The 19945-nt window shown below is 37.2% G+C and overlaps 1 protein-coding gene across 1 annotated transcript in view; it reads right to left on the reverse strand.

Annotated features, from left to right (window-relative positions):
* Positions 1–19945, reverse strand: part of SEMA3A (semaphorin 3A) — a 171214-nt gene that overhangs the window by 65958 nt on the left and 85311 nt on the right. Inside the window, exon 5 of the mRNA XM_063323554.1 lies at positions 2623–2716. Coding sequence (XP_063179624.1) covers positions 2623–2716 — 94 coding nt within the window. The remainder of the gene's footprint in view (positions 1–2622; positions 2717–19945) is intronic.

Below are 19945 nucleotides of genomic sequence, written 5' to 3' on the forward strand. Positions count from 1 at the left end.
TCCTTTTTACACTTGTAAGACTTTATTTCAGCTGAAATGTAAAATAAGAATCCTGAGCCCTAATGTCTATTAAAGGTCTTAAGTTACTTTTTGCAAATTAACCTCAGTGTTTTGCCTAAATTCCAGCTTGTGAAATTACATTTCACTTATTTAAGATTTACCTTCTAGTTACAGAGTCAAGAACATACTTTTCTTCCACACTTTGCGAAATCTCTATTTAGTGTTTCTGATGAAGAACAGTGGTTATTTTTTTCCCTCCTGTATTTAACCATATAAATTACTTCTCAGCCTTCTTTTATCTTCCTGATAATTGCATTGTGTTACTAATTATAACATTGCATTTTAATGAGTGCTGGGTAATTGGTTTACACAGTTGCCCTCTTGAACCTAAGACAAACCATGGTTGCTTGTGAGGACAAATACTTCTGGCACACGAGGGGCCAGGAGCAGCTGAGCTATCATTCAGCTCAGGAGAAGAGAAGAAGCAGTCCATCCATGTTCTTCTTGGTGTGAAGGATTTGTGGTCAAGAGGTTCCTCTGGCCTTCATGGCCCTATTCACTGCTTCACTCCAGTGCTACCTACTTCAGAGAGCAGCTGGACCAAACCTCTCCACGCAGTCATTGCTTGGCCAGTTCATTCCCTGTGCCTCACCTATTTTGGGGACAGGAAATTATTTTGCCTTGGGTCACTTTACCATAAAATTTATGCCTTTGGGGCAAAGATAAGAGTAAATAATTGTGAACCAGTGCTGACTCTGGTGTAAGCGTTCTGAAATATCAGGGGAACCTCTGCAGTAAAGGACTGAAGTAACCACAACATCATAATCAGTAACAAAATATGACTGTGAGGCAGCTATGAGGAGGCAGAGAAGAAAGGGTGTGTTCATGTTCGGGATGCAGGAATGTTAATTTTAGCTTCACCCTGAGTTTTGTATAAGTCACTGAAGTAGAAATTAGTCACTGGCTTTGAATGTTGAATTTATGCCATTTTCTATAGCGCTAATACCCCCATGGCTCTAATTGAAGCCTGAGTCAAACCAAAATATCATGCTCAGTCTACTGTTTATTAGGAGGGAAAATACATGTAGTGAAAATTATAGTGATAGGGAGTGGGCTCAAGAAAGCAAAGATGTTTTAAAGACATGAAATCTAAGCCAAGGGAAATAAGATAATCATATTTGTGCTGGACTGAGCAAAAAAAAAAAAAAAAGGAATGTGAAAAGCTAGACGCTGTTGACTTTGTGCAGTTGCATACCGGGTATACCATGTAATACTGGCTTGTCATCATTCTCTTTCTTTATTGTATATTAAAGTAAATAGTAAAGCCATTCCCTTGAGAGAAGCTCTGCCACAGATTCAAGTCGCTCCAGGCACTAATTTATACACTGGCCTTTTACACACACTTTTTTTTTTTCCTTTCTGTTTGTACTGGGTACAAGTTGGAGCAAGATGTCGATGTCTTTCTTGTTTTTCCTGTTAAAAAGTGCGTGTCCCCAGGGTAGCTCATCACCTGCAATCATCAGGGGCTTCGAAGACCAGGAAATGAGGCACACTCAAGACTAAATTTTTGTTGCTGTCTATTTTAAATAGCTTAATTTTTAAATGTAAAGTAAATATAATAAAAGTAGATCGTAGGCAAAGCCCTAGACTAGCAATATGGACAAAGTCCTGAAGAAACCAATGTATCTGGTTATCTGTCATTTCCCAAAGACTTCTGAGATAACAGAATCTGCAATCTTCTGAAAGTATTGTTCCCCCTTGGATTTGAAGTTGCAATAAATTGCCAGAAAGTTACACATTAAGGATAAAGTGAATACACCTGGGTAGAGTCGTTACGGAAAGAAGAATCTAATTTGTTTCACTCTTAATTTCTTCTCACAAAACATCTTTTTGCCTTTTTTGCACGGCAAAGGAGAAGGAGGAACACTGAGTACAATTAATTCAATTATATTGGTTAAATCAATTAGATAAATTCAATCAATTGGATTAGTTCAATTAGATTAACACAGTCTAGGTACTCTATACTTACATACTCCATGAAATTAAGTATTACTAATTCAGAAATACATAATTTATGGAAATCCCTCTGTTCTGTCCAGGAGTTCAATTGTGTTCAGTGCCAGAGAGATCGCTTCAGATGAAACATCCCGTAAAGGCCTAGACCTGTGGCTGCTTCTGTATCTCCACCTCACATGCAGGTACAGCTGGGTGACAAATCTTCCTTGGCAGCAAAGCTGACATAAGAAATTACTTATTCCTGCTCTCACTTTGCTCTCAGCTGTGCTGGTGCGACCATCAGTGTGGCCAGCCTGTAAACTGGGTGATGAAAATACCCCCAGAGTCACCTAGCTCTGGGGAGGAGAAACACTTTGCAGCATCAAGGTCTTAGAGAGGTACAAAGTGGCTCTTGTGATATTTGATTCTTGGTTTACACACACCTTGTTTCTCAAGACACCTGGGGCAACTGTATTAAAAATGAAACCAGAATGACTTCCTCCTGGAAATTAACTGCATAAAAGAAAGCCTTATAATAGGTGCTACAAGGAGGAAAACAAAAAGCAGAAAAGTGGCAACTACTTACGGTGAATGCACATCTCACTGAACTTGTACTGTGGCACCTACCTACTAAAAGAGAAGCTGTCAGCAGTTTAGGATCATAAGGGCTTTTCCCTCGGCCATTTTCAAAATGTGAATCTTCCATTCTAAAAATGTTGTCCTGTAGAGTGGAAAAAAAGAAAGAAAAGGCAACGTTATTTGATGAAAGAACACTAAAAATAAATTGAACTAAATAGAGTGCAGTGTATATGATTCCTACTGGGTTTTGGGGCTCCAGAGAAGTCAAATTACACCAGGTGAGGATCTGGCAAAAACACCCACCTCCTAATCAGTGTTGTGCTGAAGGCTAGTCAAAAACACAAATACACGTGCACGGCTTGTGTCTCATCTACTTCACATACAATTTACCTGGTTTCATTGAATACGTTTTGCTTTCACTGAGAATGTATCTGAGAAATATTAACTGAAGAAGCTGGAATTTGAAACTTTTGTCTGAAAAAAGACAAACCCTAATTTTTACTGACTGTACTTTTCTGAAATATCCTGTAAGTGCAGATTAGTACATAATACAATGTTAAATTCTGCTTCCGAACCTGAATATTTAGTGACTTACTGTGTCATGCATCCTCAAATTCAATTTTAACTGCATTAGGAGAGCTTTTTTCTTTTTTAAATTATTTTTCAGTACTATGCAATGAAACTTTTAAAATATACAGGCCGAGGGTAACACATATGGGTACATAAACCAAGATAACAAAGGGCCCCAGTCAACGCTAACTCAAATCAAGGTCAGTAAATCCAAAGCATGGGCTTCTCAGTACATTTAATTACTTTAATTTTCACTGGGGCACCAAATCTGCCAATCAGTTTGAATAGTGTGTGTTTATCTTACATTTTGCACTGAGGGTAAAACCAGAAGACCAGATGCTTTTTGCACACTAGACTTCTTTATTGACAGAAGACTTGTGGAGGTCACACCAAAACCTGAAATTTCCATTTCTCACCCTCACTGCAGTTAATTTGCTTTACACCTAACCAAGTCAAGGAGCCCCAAAGCTGGAACAACCCCTGTCCCCAACAGTTTCTCTGGTTACTTAGGCCTTTGCACCCAGTTTTCAGGTGCTTATATCTAAAAATTTTCTATGACGTAGATGCTGAAGGGCTTCCTTTAACCTGTATTTGTAGGACCAAGTAGCTTAGGCTGTGTAATAGGGTCTACAGCTTGATACAGTCTTTTTTTCTTACTGACCAATCAGAGATCCGTCATCTGTTTTATGAAAATAAACAAAAAATAAATATCAGAATATACGTCTAAACTATATGTGTTGATAGTAGAATGCAACTAAGAAGATGTTACAGTATTTCCCCGTATTTATTTCATAACAGATCAGCTCTTTACCTTGATTCTCAAGGACTTATGCTTCCACAGTAAGTGCTTCTCAAATCCCTCTTTCTTATTTTTAACATCCCTTTCAAAACACAGAATCATAAAGCTGCTGGCTGGGAGGGCTCTCTAGATATCATTAAGTCCAGGAGGAGTTGAAAGAAGACTATTGTCAGTATAGGGTATGGTCAGTTTTGGTTTTGTCTTTCCAAGTCATGAAAACCTTCAGGAATGGAAATTTTATAACCTTTCTGGTCAACTTCCATTGCCCTCTTAGTGAAGAATTTTTTTTTCTAAACTGAACCTTCCAAGGAACAATTTGTGACTTTTTGTCCTTATTATATCATCTGCAATGATGGCAAAGATGTAAACAGGTGGCAAAAGCGTTATAGGCTGTTCCTAAGCTGCCTGTTCAGTTTCTCTTCTCCAAACTAAGTCTCAGGCTAGAATTTTATGAAAGCTTAACTATTGTGTAAAGTCTAGAGTCTTACTTTGTCCTGTGCTCGCAAGTAAAAGTCTCAAAATTGTGCACAATACTTTCACCCTCAAGGGCAACGCTCCAGTGCTTAGTGCTGGAGACTTGGCACTCCACATTGCTGTGCAGGATGCAAAAAAATATCAACAACTCAAATTTTATTCAGCAATTGCTTTGGTAATGTTTTTTTAATGCGAAGATCATTCAGTCAAACAGCTGATGTCTTTCTCATGAGCAGTGAATTCAAGTATTTGGAAGCAGCGTTCTCCCTGGCACCCTGCCTTCCCCATCTTGCTCACCCACACTGAATCCAGGACCAGGCCTGTGACCAAACATACTTCCAAATGGTATTATTTTAAACCTATGGGGTCCATGTTTCTATAAGTGGGTCACAGGCTATAGCTTTTATTACAGGCTTGTTTAATTACATCATGCAGGCATATTATGTCTGTGTGTGTATTTTCAAAGAAACATCAGAAGGACTTCACGTTTCACTCAATTTACTGGAGAAAAAGGTGAAGGGAAAATGGACTGTTAGCAGAATGGTCTATCTGAAGGACCTTACTGCACTGCAAGATAAAAAGTTTGGACACAACTTCGTGAAGCTTGATCCCAGAATTCAAGCTGAACCTCCTAAGGCATGTTCTGGTAGATGTAGCCTGCCTGATTATGTTTATACAGTCATCCTGTATCTGTAATATCTTGCACAGTATTAAATTTCTTTCTTTCCCTTTGTCTTTCTCTCTATTTCTTAATAGTCCAGACACATTCCTTGCTTCTATCCAATTTTCTGTCTTTGCTCCTTCTAACCAGAAATGAATAAATAATGAAAAAGAAAACTTTTTGAAATTCTGCTGTAGGGTTTATATCTAGATCTTGCACAATAAATAAAAGCGGTAAATTGAGGAGAATGCTAGACCTCAACTATAATAATAGCAAATGGCACTAATGCTACAAGCCATTATTGAAAAATGTTATTATCAATCTACATTTTCTTGGGATTTCTTCTTAGTAGATGATAATTGCTCAACCTGCACACCAATGGATATTTGATAAGGCTATAAAGTCAGTGGCATGACAGTTAAGGCAGAATATATTCCCAAGATAATCCCATGTGTCATTATAAGACAAATAGGAAACAGATGTGGTGTAGGAAGGATCTGATTTTTGACTGTATTCTTCTGGTTTATGTCACTGTAACTCTACTGATATTGGTGTGCAGCAGGCAAGAAAGAGAGGAGAACTGGGTCAGCGTAAGTCAGAGATGATCCACCCTTCTCTCTGTGTTTGTGGAATAAAACATCTGAAATAAGAGGCATGACAGGGAAATCCCATAGTGTTTTCGTATTTCAGTTAAAATGTAATGTAGAGACATGTACAATAAGTTTCCAAAGGTATGGGCAAGTAATAATGACAATAAATACATCACTGTTAAGTGCCAAATAAATGTATCATGGTTAGTCTGAGGCCCCAAGGAGTTTTGATGAGCATACTATAGGAAGTCTAACCTGTCACAAACAGGGAGAGAGCAAGGGCAGCTCTTGGGTAATAACTCAGGGCCAAAATCAGTCTGCTTGGAGCACGCGAAGACTAAGGCTGTGCTCAGAGGCTTAGGGGGACTTCGGACAGGGTGACTCTGGCCTTGTCTTGCACAGTACAGCCAAGAGCTTTTAGCTAGAAAGCATGTACCTTATTTGCTTGTAGAAAAAAAAAAAAAAAACAACCCTGATCAGTTTATAATTTTGCTGCCTCTTGGGTTTTACAGTGAATTGAATGCAAAGAATGATAATGCAGTGAGTCAGCAAATACCTTAGCCACAAACAGCACGAAAAACTGTGTATTCACCAAATTCTCACTGTTTCAAAGCTTTGTGAAGGCTATTATAGAATCAAAACCAGGAATTCATGACAAAGCAAGCTTGCTAGGCTGAAAGAAATACTCTAGAAATGCAAAAAAACCAAAAAAAACCAAAACAAAACTCAAAGAAAGGCCTTTGTAACTCAACAATGAGTCCAATTTATTGTCCAAATCCCTTCCTTAGTTGCACTGGCAGCCCAAAATGGCATTACAATGTACTTCAAACTTCTTTAAGGATCCTTATAGCTAAAAACCTTCCTGTACCATGTTTTATTTATTTGGTGCTGGATTATTAAACTCTAGGTTTATATCTGATTGATGCTTCTCTATAATCCATAATGAAACTACTGAAAATGAGAGACTGTTTAGGTCCTGAAATTCCACTAACTCCTAATGACAACAACTAACTGCAAGCTGAAGTTACAGTCACACGACTGCTGGCTCATGGTATGGCATGGATTGTTTCACCTAGTAAATGCTTTGCGTAGTGGGAGATTATGCTTCTGCCATAAATCTCCTTAAAACACATGTTTTCGTGTAGATAGATGGCAAGACTCAGCCAGAAAGAACTACAGTTCAGTCCTGGAAATGAATGTGAAAGTTACTGTGATTCTCATTCTTTGGCCCGATGATCTGCCATTTCAAGACTCTAGAGATTCGCTTTCAAACAACTGAAATACGGCTGAAATAACGTCCAATATCATGGTACTGAGTGGTGACAAGATATTGCTATTTGACAAGACTTATGTCATATCTTGCTATTGAATATCTTCAGTCAGCCAGTGTACTGATACAATATAATGTGATATATACCTATAAACATATATATACCAACTATATACCCACATATACATATATACCCAGTATGATAACTTTTTTAAGAATTTTTTGTATCTCTGTCAGCAGCTAGCTCATCCAGAACTGTCTCAACAAAACAAGGACAAGAAAGATGAAAGCATAAACTTTTTTTTTCTTTTTGTTAAAATAACATAAAATAAAATAAAATAAAATAAAATAAAATAAAATAAAATAAAATAAAATAAAATAAAATAAAATAAAATAAAATAAAATAAAATAAAATAAAATAAAAGTATCTTCTTTCCCAGCTTAGTACTATTACTGGCTTATGAGAAAACGTGTGGTTAGTGGGGAAGAGCTAACCTACCAGAACGGACATCACTGACTGCTGAATTCCAGGGTGATTTTTTTCCTGAAACTTTTCTGTCAATTCACACACAAACCATCCCAGAAGCGCAGAGCCTAATGCAGTGAAACCATTGCTGGTCAATAATGAATCAATGCAGAGCAAGCAACTGATCTAAGAGTCTGTGTTGATGGAGTGTGCACACCTACTAAGAAGGTATTACTGGTTTAAATTATAAGACACGGAAGACGTAGAGGGGTTTGACAGCAGTGATGCTCCCCAGGTGCTCTAGTGCAACTGAAGGAACTCATATCCTTACTCTTGTAACCCCCAAACCATAAATAGAACAGAGCACATCTCCAGGGTATCTTCCTGATCTCCACAACAAGCTGCCAAACAATAACGTGGGATGGTCCAGAAACATTCAAGATGCCAAGAGCCTTAGGAACTAACACATTCTTTGTTTAATAAAAGAAGGTAGAGCTGGCCACAGCTGTGAGCATTCTTGATATTAACATTTCCCTTGCTGTTTGCACAGACTCCATTGTGGTACCATGAAGCACTTTATACAACAAATAGGTCAAAACGAGGAAAAAAACCCAAAACCCAAACCACACCAAAATCCCAGAAAAAATAACTCAAAAAGATTGCCAGAGTGGACTGTTCGGAGTATGACAATGCACCAGGAAGGAGTATCCATTTGGAGCATTTTAAGGACAATATCAATGTCTCTTACTGAGTCAGAAGTTGCTGGCATTGAAATATTGTGTTCTCTGGATTATTCAGTGTTGGTACGAAAAAAAGGAAAAGCCCCACTTCCCACTCAGAGAAAACAATTCAGATGCGTTAAGGTTTGGATCTATCCCTTCCACATAGAGGCATTGACTGGGGTGGCTTAATTTGCTGCCCCTGTCACAGTCAGCAGAAAGCAACAGGTTCTTCTGAATGACGAGTCAGACCAACTCAGAACTGCAGCTCTCAAGGGCACGATCTCTCGTCATTGACCAGAGAGGAACCTGCATGTGAATTTAGGTCTGAGCTAAGAGTCTTTATGAAATGAACACTGCTGAGGCAGCTGATTGGAGACACCTGACTTTGAAAACAGATGCTGATGGTTTCGCTGCTAGGGTTTTTTTTTCCTTTTCTTTTTTTTTCCTGTCCCCTCCAGTATATTAATTTCAGTGAATTTTTGATTTTCCTCTTGCCCCATGCAACCTTCTGTGCACACGTTTTATGACTATATCAAGGATATTTCACAGAGTCTTTTAAGTACAGTTCACTCTATGAGAAATGATTTATTTATGAATTGTGTTACTTTTCAAGAATAATTTTAAGTGGAACAACTGTGCAGGATATGGCTATGTTGTTATTGTTATTATATTTCCTATTTCACACTTAATCTATTGAGTCATGAAAACTGTTAAATATGAGGACTTTGGTTTCAGGTTTGGGAATCATGCTGTTATGGAACTTTTAATAAGAAACTTTTATTAAAGTCATCCCCATGGAATGCTTTATTTTTAAAAAAAACGCAAGTGCAAATAAATATAATGTGAGAAATTATGCAAAAAATACAAATATTGAAACAAATGTAAATGTTGAGGCAAGTTGTAACCATTGGGGAAATAGGTGAAAAGTGATTGCAGCAATAATGCAACTGTTTTAAATCATTAATTATTAAAAAAAAAATAAAGATAAAAGAGAAAAAAAAAAAGAAAAATAAAAGAAATGCATACAATGGGCTTCTGACTGTTCAGGCTCCATATGCTATAGGGTTTTTACCTGCACACATTTGGAGGATACTGGGCTCTGCAACACCTTTATTATGTTTTGTTTTTCCAACTTGAGGCTTAATAGAATTGAGTTATCGGAAACCAGTTTTAAAAACCTTTGGGAAATCACTCCAAGTGACAGATCTTTAGTAAAATGCTGTTCCCAAAGAAAGGTCTCCAGCTTCTGTAGGACCTGGAACTCAAACTCTCTTGGGCTGCTGTGCTGTGCTAAAGGGGACAGAGAAGGAATTCTATTGAAAAGTGTTTACCTGCAAAACTGATCATGAGCTCCAAAGATCTGCCCATCTCTCTGGGCCTGCCCTCAGGCAGCTTGCCCAGATTCCTGGTCACTGCAAGACCTCTCAAACAGTCTCTGCATTCATCTGTGTCCTCTTTTTTACAGCCAAGAAACACTTTTTCCGCTACGCCACCCTACTTGTAGGTATTCACTGACATTTTGGTACCTGAAAATCTTATTTCTGGTATTGAGATAAAAGACCTGTTGAGATGACTTCCAGCTCCATGCTTCGTTCTGTAGATTAATAAAACAGAACAGAGCTCTTGATTTCTGTTTCTCCTTTTACCCCAACATGTCACTCCTACTGGAAAGTTTTCTGGGCTTATGATGTTCAGAAGATGTCTTAAGATGCAGTAGACAACTCTGGTAAGCACAAGTTTTGAAAACTCATCTCCCTAGGCTAAACTGAATTTGGACAACTCACCCTCTCAATAGCTCTCTTTCAGCCAAATCTCAACAAAAGTTCCACATTTCTCTGCTTTCTTCTGACATGAAATGAATTAATATTTATTAAGTTACCATAAACCTTTGCAAAAAAGCAAAATGTTTTCTATCTTTCTTTCTATCTATCTATCTATCTATCTATCTATCTATCTATCTATCTATCTATCTACCTACCTACCTACCTGCCTACCTACCTACCTACCTATCTATCTAATTACGATTTAATGAATTTAATGAAAGGGGAAACATGGACAAACGGGCTGTTCAGGAACAGCTGGTTCAATCTATTCATTATTCCTAGTTTATGATCTGTAAGTGCTTCTGCTTCTGATTGGAAGACAAACCAAGTGTCAATGTCAAATAGTGAAGACTTGTTCACACCTGAGCATACTAGTTTGCATACTAATATTGGTATTTATCTGAGGAATAGCCTATTTCAAATAACTGTGCAACATATGTAAATAAAAGGAGGGCAGGCACAGTCAAACTGAGCAGCTGTTCAAAAAAGAAGTATATGTTTGTGAACTCGGTTTTGCAATATTTCACGAGCTAAAGACACCACACATCTCATTTTCATGCAATAGTTTTTCGGGTTTTGGTTTGTTGGTTTTTTTCCCAATGATGTCAGGTACCTATTTGTACCAATTTTAAAGCACTGCCTAAATTAAGATTTTGGATAAAATATTGTTCTAATTCTGAATAACAAAAATAAATCAGCAGATATGAAAAATATCAAGGAATTTCATTATAGTGTCATTATACTATTTATTCCTTTAGGAAAACTTGCAAATATAGAATGATTAGGAAAAAAACAACCAACCACCCAAAACAAACCAAACACAGTTAACATGAATGACATATTAAGCTTGACTGATTAGTAAAGACACCAAAAATGTCATCCCAATGGCATATCAGACACTAGATACCATCAAGGATATTGAACAATTCTCAGAGGACACTGAGAATTAGAATGCCTTTGTATTGCAACTTTCTGGGTTGTCAAGTGTAATACATCACCTAAGATCACCGTCTGGCTCATATAGGATGACCTCTGGAAATATAACCACCATACAATGACTGTCTGTTCTAGTCAAGTTATTAAGTGGTCTGCATATGTAAGCAATAAGATATACAAAGCTAAAACCAGTGCACGTAACTGAACTGCATAACCTAAAAGTCTCAATTCTGTAAGTGTTCTTATTCTTGCCCCCAACATATTTTCCATTAGAAACATTTGGAACAGATTCTAATAGCTTTAGCAGATTCTACTATTATGTTAAATAAATTATTGGGCCATACTCTATTACACGATTGTACTAGTTTTCTATGGTTATTTTTAGCATTCAAGACCACTGCTTTCCCCCTTTGTCTTCTGGATTTCCTGTATGTTATTAGACTGTGGTGAGGTCAGGCATCAGAGGAAATAACAGCAGTGCTAACTCCTAGACCCAATGTTTTATGAATTACTGAGCATCAGTGATGTAATGGCAATAAATCTAACCCAGTCTCAGTCTTGTGTCCTGTTGTAAATAAATGAAGTTAGCAAAGGTGTTATTTTATTCAAGAGCCTTCCTGATGAGAACGAAAATGCTTCCCCCAGGGGATTGTTTGTAAAATTGCTTCTATAATTAGGGTGCTGTTTAACAAGAGAAAGGTTCTTCAGTTTTCCTGAGGAACTTTCATGTCTGAGTCAAGGGTATCTTATTTACAACACAAAAACGACTGCAAATTGGGGAAGTAACATATAGAAAAGACTTAGTCAAGTGGAGTTAACATATAAGCATATGGCCAAGATTTTCTAATTTCCCAAGTGATTTTGCATGCTCCCGAGTTGGGCACCCAATTTAAGACTTCCTTAAGGGCTCTGATTTTCACCGAATACCTCCTTGGGCAATTTAAAATTCTGATACTTGAAACTGTTAGTCGCTTGTGCAAATTAAGGAGTATGTCTGCATTGCTTTTTAGCCTATCTGCTTTTTAACGCCTAGCATGGAGAAATCTCTAACATGAGCACGTCCTAACTGAAGGCTTCCAAAATTTGACTCTAATGAGGAGAATAAGGAGCAAGACTAGAAAAATATTATGAACTCTTCTTCTCTAAAATAAGACCTAGTGAGCATGCTTAACAGAGAATTTGTGCAAGTAACAAAGAAGAGACAGAGAATTACATCCACAGCAACTACTGCAACAACTATTAAGCTTTGATTTTTTCGCTAGAAACTACAATCTATCTGCAACATTTCACTCAGAGAAGCCTGCAAAGTGTCAGGTTTAGCCCAGTGTTTGATACATATTCAGACTTAAAAAAAAAAAAAACAAAAAAACAAAAAAACCCAAAAAAAACCAAACGTAAACAAGATCTGGAATACAGAAGCTGAAATTCTGACCCTTTGGGCAATTTTGCTTTTCCTGAGGCAAAGCTTAGATCTGAAATCTCTGCAGTAAGCACTTCTCTTTCGTCTTTGTTCCCTCCACTTGCTTTCAGTGTGACACCACCCAGCCCTTCTGCAGCCTCATTTTATTTTTCATCATCAGCAAAAAATAATATCCTCAACATGTTAATAACTGGTATTGCATTAGAGAATAAGGTATTTGAAAAGCTCACTTCTATTGTGCACGTGGAGACATAACTAACAGTAGACATAATTATAACCTCTCTCTGTGACAAGTTGCAATTATTCCTCATGGCACTGTGTTTAAGAGCAATGCGTTTCTCATACAGGTTGGTTTTTTTTATTGAAAAAAGTTAAGAATGTTTGATATTCTTTTCCCAGCATAACAAAAACTTTGCTGAGACAGAAACAGATGGATTTAAGTGTTTTTGATTCAGGGTGACTGAAAAAAAATATTAAAATTCACTTCTTTAGTCACTATCTTGCCTGCTTTTCTAGCACCCAGGAGTCCCCAGAAGGGGAGAGAGTCAGCAACGCTGGCAAGAATATGCAATACACTCAGCTCATGTGTCTGTATATGTGCACTCATAAGTAGGAATGCACAGTGTCAGAGGGGCTAATCAGCATCCAACCCGATAACTTAATTACTGATATTCGTATTTTCAAAGAAGAAATGCTGCTTTTCATTTAACAGAACTTTGGCTCAAAATCCTGGCTGTTTCACCCAGAAGGATCATAGTGTAGTGTAGCGTAGTGTAGTGTAGTCTTGTACAGTAGAATATAGATCAACTTTGTTGATTGAAGCAAACTGACAAACACAGCAACCTCTTGCAGGAAAGAAGTAGTTCTCCTTAAAGTTCTGCTGATTTCTGGGATAATTTTCTGTAGCCAATTTTAATGGAATCCAAATTATTAAGTCATTCAGCTTTTTTTGAGAAAGAAAGAAGACATTCAGATTACTTCACGTTTCGTCACCCACCACCAGATCACCGACACAGCGTGGAGTGGTTATGGTCATGAATTGGGTTAAGCAGGACCTGTCTGTGCTCAGAGGAGGGTTAAGGACTGTAACAGTAAACCCTACAGACTGCAACGAAGAGCGATGCTGTCCCAAATGCAGTGTGATCCCTGAGACCTCTGTGCATGTCTTCTCAGGCCCTGCTCTCAGAGCTTCAACCTGGCGCCCACTGAAGTCAATGGAAGATTCCCCTTGAGTTCAGTGAACGCCAGAGGAACCTTTCTCATATCCCTTGCCATGTTTACATGTTAACTCGAGGTCACCGCAAATCCTTCGAAATGACTATGAATTAAAACAGTTGTTCTTCGTCACCATCAATTTCAAAGGTTTGAATTGACGAATATACGACTTCTAAACTTGCATCTGTACCATCATCCTTCTGCTTTTTGTCATCATTAAAGTAACAGCAATAAACACTGAGAAGAAAAATCATGTATCCTTAATCCATATTGATTATTTGTTTTAAAATATCTGACTGAAATGCAAGCTTCATTTGCATTTATGCAGATAAACGTTAAATGTTTAACTGCACTTAGCTGTTGATCCTTGAAATGTATAATTACACACAGACACATACATGCCCAAACAAAAATAATAAGACCCGAAATATTAATCATCTCACCTGCTGTGCCAAATTAGCTTTTTAATTTGTTATCCATAAGCAAAAGCACCTTTAGACAATGAGCTGCGTCCTCTCCTCGGTGGTGCTTGTGCAACCCCAGTGAAAGCCAATATAACTAAAGAGAAAAGTCCATTTTGGAGATTATCAAGCAGGACGAATAGCAGAAGGATCCATGTGTTTTTTGTACATCCACAATATAAACACAATCTTTATGTCATTGGGTTGCTTCTAAACCATCTTGTCTTAGTTTTACAACTGGAGTGTTTCCTTACTGTAAGTTAGCCCTGGATACAGAAAGTTTGATCCTAATCGGTAGGGAAAAAACACATGCCTTTGTATTTATTTATTAAAATCTTCTCAGACCATCTGCAAGATAATGCTGCTCAGCTTTCTATCACCTTGAATGTAAACATTTCAACAGGCAAAGGTGTTTGTGCTGTTTGAGGCACCTTCTGAACTTTGCTGAGCTTATCTTTTCTATATAGATGAAACTTTGTTTACCTAAGATTTGAACGCTGATTACAGGCCCCTGAGAAATAGGAGGCAGTTTTCAAAACGTTGTCAGCTATAATTGGTTTGCAAGTCCCTCAGAAAGGGAAGAACTCAGAGGTATGGTCTTGTAGGAAAAGTAACCAAACATCTGCAATGATGCTGGAGTTTCCTTGTAAGAAAAGTCTCACAAGGGCCAGCAAGGCCCACCAGTCCCATACCGCTCATTTAGAGATGCACAGAAAAGCTGTGGGAATGAAATGTATCTTTCCCCTTTCCTTTTCTTTTATATACAGGCATTAAAATTAACACTTACAAATGGAATCTGAAATATAATAGCCCAGCTGTCTTCCTGTTTCAGGAGGTGTTAGCAGTAGCAGAGAATTCAAACTGCAGGATTGGCATTTTATTCTTATATCAGTGACTAAGCATCTGCTCCGAAGCCCATTCAGTCTATGGCACTCTCCTCTCATCTTTCAGTGGTGTCTGATGGAAGGCCTCAAAAGCCCAGAAGAAGCATTGCTTTTTCTATAGATTAAAGAAACGGGAATTTTAAAACGACATTTCTGCCTGAAAATGTTTTATTCGTCAAAGTTAAGAGATAAAATGTCGTATTACCCACTGAAAGCAGCTAGAATAAACCAGAACAACTTGTATATTTATTTTGAGGATTTTCTGGCACTGTTTCCTTCTGTATCTTTCTTACAGAAAGTAGTTTTGCAAACACTATTATAGTACCTCATTTTATAGATAAAGAACAAGATTTTTTTTTATTTTATTTTATTTTTTCTGAATGAGGTCAATGCCCAGTAGCAGCCAAAAAACCAAATTTAATCTTAGGAGTTTCAAGGAAAGAAATAAAGACAAAGCCAACAGCATCTTTATGCCTCTATAAAAGCATGGCACTCCTGCATTTTCAGTACTGCATGAAGTTACAGTCCTCTAACTTAGAAAGCATACAGCACACTGGAAGGGATATGAAGAAAAGAAGACTGTTCACAGTTTGTTCTAAAATGAGAAACTGGCAGGTAGAAGCTTTAAAACAAAATAAAGGGATGTTGTTCACATGTTACAATTTGTAGGGCATGGGATGTTGTGGATACTTGCGAGATATATGAGCTCAAGAAATGCCAGTACTAATTCATCAAAACCAAGTCACTGAAAAGCATTAAACACAGAGATTCCATCCCTGGATCAGGAAATCCCTGAACAACGAGTGCTGGAGCCTGGGAGACTAACTACATCACTAAGCGCTGCTGCATGCTCGCCGCCTTATTCTCTTCCACTGGCATCCATTATGGGCCCTTGTGAGAACCGAGATACTGGGCTAAATGAGCCTTTGGTCTGAACAGATTTGACTGTTCTTATGAAATGAGGCAGAGAGAAATTAGGTAATTTAGCCAGGAAATCGATGCCAAAGCAAAAAGCTAATGTTCTAGTTCCTGAGCCTTGTCCAGTGCCATAGACAAAAGTATATAGTCCTGCCTCAAATCCCAGTAAAGCTAATGGCAGCTTAGCTTACTCAGCGCATGCAAAGCTGCGCACAATGTGCCAAGGAAAACTGGTAAGGATCACTTGTGATGGGGAGAGTGCATCAGCTTTTGTGCCCAGTTAGCCTTTAGTCTCCCTGCGATTCCCAAGGAATATCTCCATTGCGTTCCCAATGCACGGACGAATTGCCCTATGCAAATAGCCACTTGGTTTTATTCGCTTGGATTTTAGAAGAACTAGCAGCGAAAGCAAAAAATCCCTTTCAGATTACCAGCTCTAAAGCAACTTAATATTAAATAGCTAAACACTCATATAAACAAAAAATAAAAAGAAAAAGATCATTTAACTTAGAATAAAGATCAGATAATGCACACCACGCAATTTAATAGAGGCAGGTAAGTTTGATGTTGTTTTTTTTTAAGCTGACTTTTATGATTCAAATACAGTCAGTGGAGAATCACGTGACAATATTATTCTAAAATGTTCCCATCACATCCAACTCTTATTAAAATAATCTAATCTGTTTAAACATATTGGAGGGAAGAAGAGCTGATAGGTAATTATCTCTTCCCGAAATTGTTCTTTGATTTGGTTTCAAGGTTCAAAGATCCACCCAGTTTTTGTGTTAATAGCCAGCGCTGATGTCACTGGGAGAAACAGAACGGAAGATCGAGGTGGAGGTTGAATTTGAAGATAAATTGAATAAAAACATTAGAAACCACTGGATAAGAAAAGCAAACAAACATCCAACAAATCCACCTCTGGTTTCATAACTCTTCCTTGTTTCTTGATGTATCACAATATCCTTCCTTTTCCTTTTTAATCATGCAAACTTACAGATGTCTTTTTAAACATTTTTAGACTCAACTTCAAGTGCCTCACTTGATACCATATGTCACACATTTCCTCTCCTTTTTGTGAAATGGCTTCAGATAGAATGGTTTAACCTGATTTTCCTGCTGTCTGGATTTTGTCTCTTGGTATTCAGAAGCCTCTTTCTATCTTAAATGTCATTAATTTTAAGTCATTTCATCAAATTTTGGTTACAGGTTTTAAATTCTGCACTGTTAATCTTCTTAACTAATATAAGAAGTTAAAAACTCATTTATTACAAATTGTACCGTGATGAGGATACATGCCTACATAGAGCAGCTAGAGGGTAATAGAAGATTCCTGGTAAAAAATTACTAAGTGTGAGCTGCAAACAGAAAATGAGGTGACAATAACAGGATGTAAAATAGACCAGACTTGCTCTACCTTACGATGTCCAGATGCTTTTTTCTTTCTGCTGCACTCCTACCTTTCCACCACCTCTACCTTGCCATCACATTAGTTTTTAGCCATTTATACTTAGATACACAAAAATAATTTTCAACACGGGGATTTGATCTACTGTCTTAGATGACAATGTCTAAGGAAGAACACCAAATGCTTCTAACAGACATACATGTGTGCACTGTTACATTTCAAGGAGTCTGAACACTAAAATCCGAGTTTAACAGCAGTACCTAAGTTCATGTTTTTTCTCAAGGCTGGTGTGGATTCTTTTTAGCTGGATAATAATTTGCCTCAACTCTTCTACAATTAAATTGTATCTGAAATTTCATACTGCTTCCTGACTTCCCTTCTTGGATTCAATTTGTATAATTTTATTCTTTCTAGTTCAGAGAAATGTAAATCGATATCCGGGAATGTTTCTGAAATGCATTGCTTCTGAGCAATTGCCTCATTTTCTTTTATTATTTTTATTTCATGGTCATGAACATCCCAGATATTATGATAGGTGTGAAAGACAAGCACCATTTCTGAAGATGCATAATTCTCTCCATTGACAAGGGGTAAAGTTGGATAACTATACCAGCTGACTATGTTTCAGGTGATTTAAATCAGGTAAAATAACATCTACCCTCTGAAATTAGGATGTAATCTAAGACTAGAGGGAGTAAATTATCTAATACCAGGAAAGAGTAAAATACTGAAAGTCTTAGAAACTCCAACACGCTTCCTTGTTGCCATCTATTAATCTTTCTTACTGTCATTTTTCTCCATTTCGTGACCTACAAGACAACCCAAATCCCTCTCCCTTTCCCCTTCAGAGTGTCCTGATGCTGCCTATGGAGAGCTGGGACTGAAAACCAGTTTGTCCTGCATGTCTAAATGCAGAAAGTCTTCAGACGTGGCTTTACTTTACATATATGAGTAATCTCCCTGAAAACAATGAAATGATTTGCTTAAATTCCTTCTGAATGGGGTTCTGAGACTGCTTTTCATAAAAGCACCTTAGTGTGCTCATAAACGCATAGGTAATTAATGCCCAAACTTGATGGATTGGCACATAAAGCCCAATCCTAGCTCTACAGAAAACAAAAAATAGCCAGTGATCACAGTGCATGATGGATTTGGTTTTAAAAACAACTTTAAAAACAAATACGCGGCTCCCATATTCTTTCCGTTTGTCTCCCATCATTCATTGAAATCTATGGCAGAAATATTGCAATCTCTTTTTAATGAAATCATTTGAAAATTTAGCTATTGCAACTAAATTCAGCATTACGTTTCATTCCTTCATCTGTGTAATGAGAGCGGTAGTTATTCATGCCTATTTTTATAGCTCTCCTCATCTCACTTCTTATCAGACAGCTAGTGTGTTTCAGATCCTCCTTACAGAGGCACTAACCCTCTCACCCACCCTTTATTTCCCTGCTTAACATACTGGCTTTTACTACAGCATTGCTTCTGCTTTTTAGGAAGCCTTTGGGTGAATTTCGTTGCAGTTTGGAATTGACCAACATTAATATTTTTGAAATGAGGCATGCTCATTTGAAATAAACATTTCTTTAAAATTCCTAGAAAGCACTTGAAAAGACTGAAGTCCATTATAAACTATTACATCTCTTTATTATTAGCATGGACAGTTTCAATGTTTATTCTGAGGTACAATATTTAATTTCCTTTTTTTTTTTTTTTTTTTCCATTCAGGGAAAGATTGAGGAGACATGTTTTCTCTAAAAGTTTGGATTTATTCTTTTTATAAATCCTTCCATCTTTGTTTTCCTGAAAGAAATTTAGAGGCAATTACTTTTAATGGCATTTAGGTTCTTATGCACCTCATGGAAAATGAGACTGAAGTTACTAAGCCAGATAAGCACCCATTAAAACGGTGCCTTTGATGTCTAATTTATGTTCCACTAGTTGGGCATGCAAATATGAAAATTCAAGTTCAGGTAGCTAAATTTCAGGAGCAGATTAAAATTGTTTTTTCTGGTATCTTAAGTTCAAAACTAAGGCAAGGACTTAAGCCTGTTTTTAAGTATGGTCCCTGTTAAGGTGCAATATGTAATAACGTATTCTTAAATCCATAAAAGCTATTGTGAATGCAATGTTTTCCTGACTCAAGACCAGTGAAAAACAGAAAGCCACCAATGAAAAGAGATGCAATCCATTTTTGTTCCAGTTTAACTTGTGCAGTAATTTAAATCCCAGTTAGCCCCAAAGGATATTACTTTTATCTGTTTGGAAGTTTTAGAAGGGTTAAGTCTGGATTTGTTTCTGATCATACCCACACAGGCAAATAAGAAAGGTGCTGTAGGTATAGCTGAAAAAAAACCCCAAACTCTGTTCTTCTTTTTATTTTTTTCACCAAAGGAATTTTTGGACCAGGATTTGATTTCTCTTACTCAGATGGCTAATGTGGCTCATGAGGGTAAGTCTTTGCTTCACAGAACTAAGATGTCATGCTTTCTGTAATTGAAATCTCCAGCTTTGCTTACTGTCTTCTATTATCTGTTTGAAAGTATTTTCTTATTTATTATCTTTAATACCCCATGAAATATACTGATTGTAAAAATAGTATCTAAGTCATTAAGTGTTATCTAAACTACTTGCTGCAATGTCGGCTAAAATAAATCACATTTTTTAAGGGATTCTATATCATCCTTCTACAAAAAATAACGGACATTTTCCTTTATTTTCTTTTACCCCTCTCTTTAAGACTTTTATTTT

Source organism: Chroicocephalus ridibundus, chromosome 1 (genome assembly GCF_963924245.1).
Source record: "Chroicocephalus ridibundus chromosome 1, bChrRid1.1, whole genome shotgun sequence".
Lineage (NCBI taxonomy): Eukaryota > Metazoa > Chordata > Aves > Charadriiformes > Laridae > Chroicocephalus > Chroicocephalus ridibundus.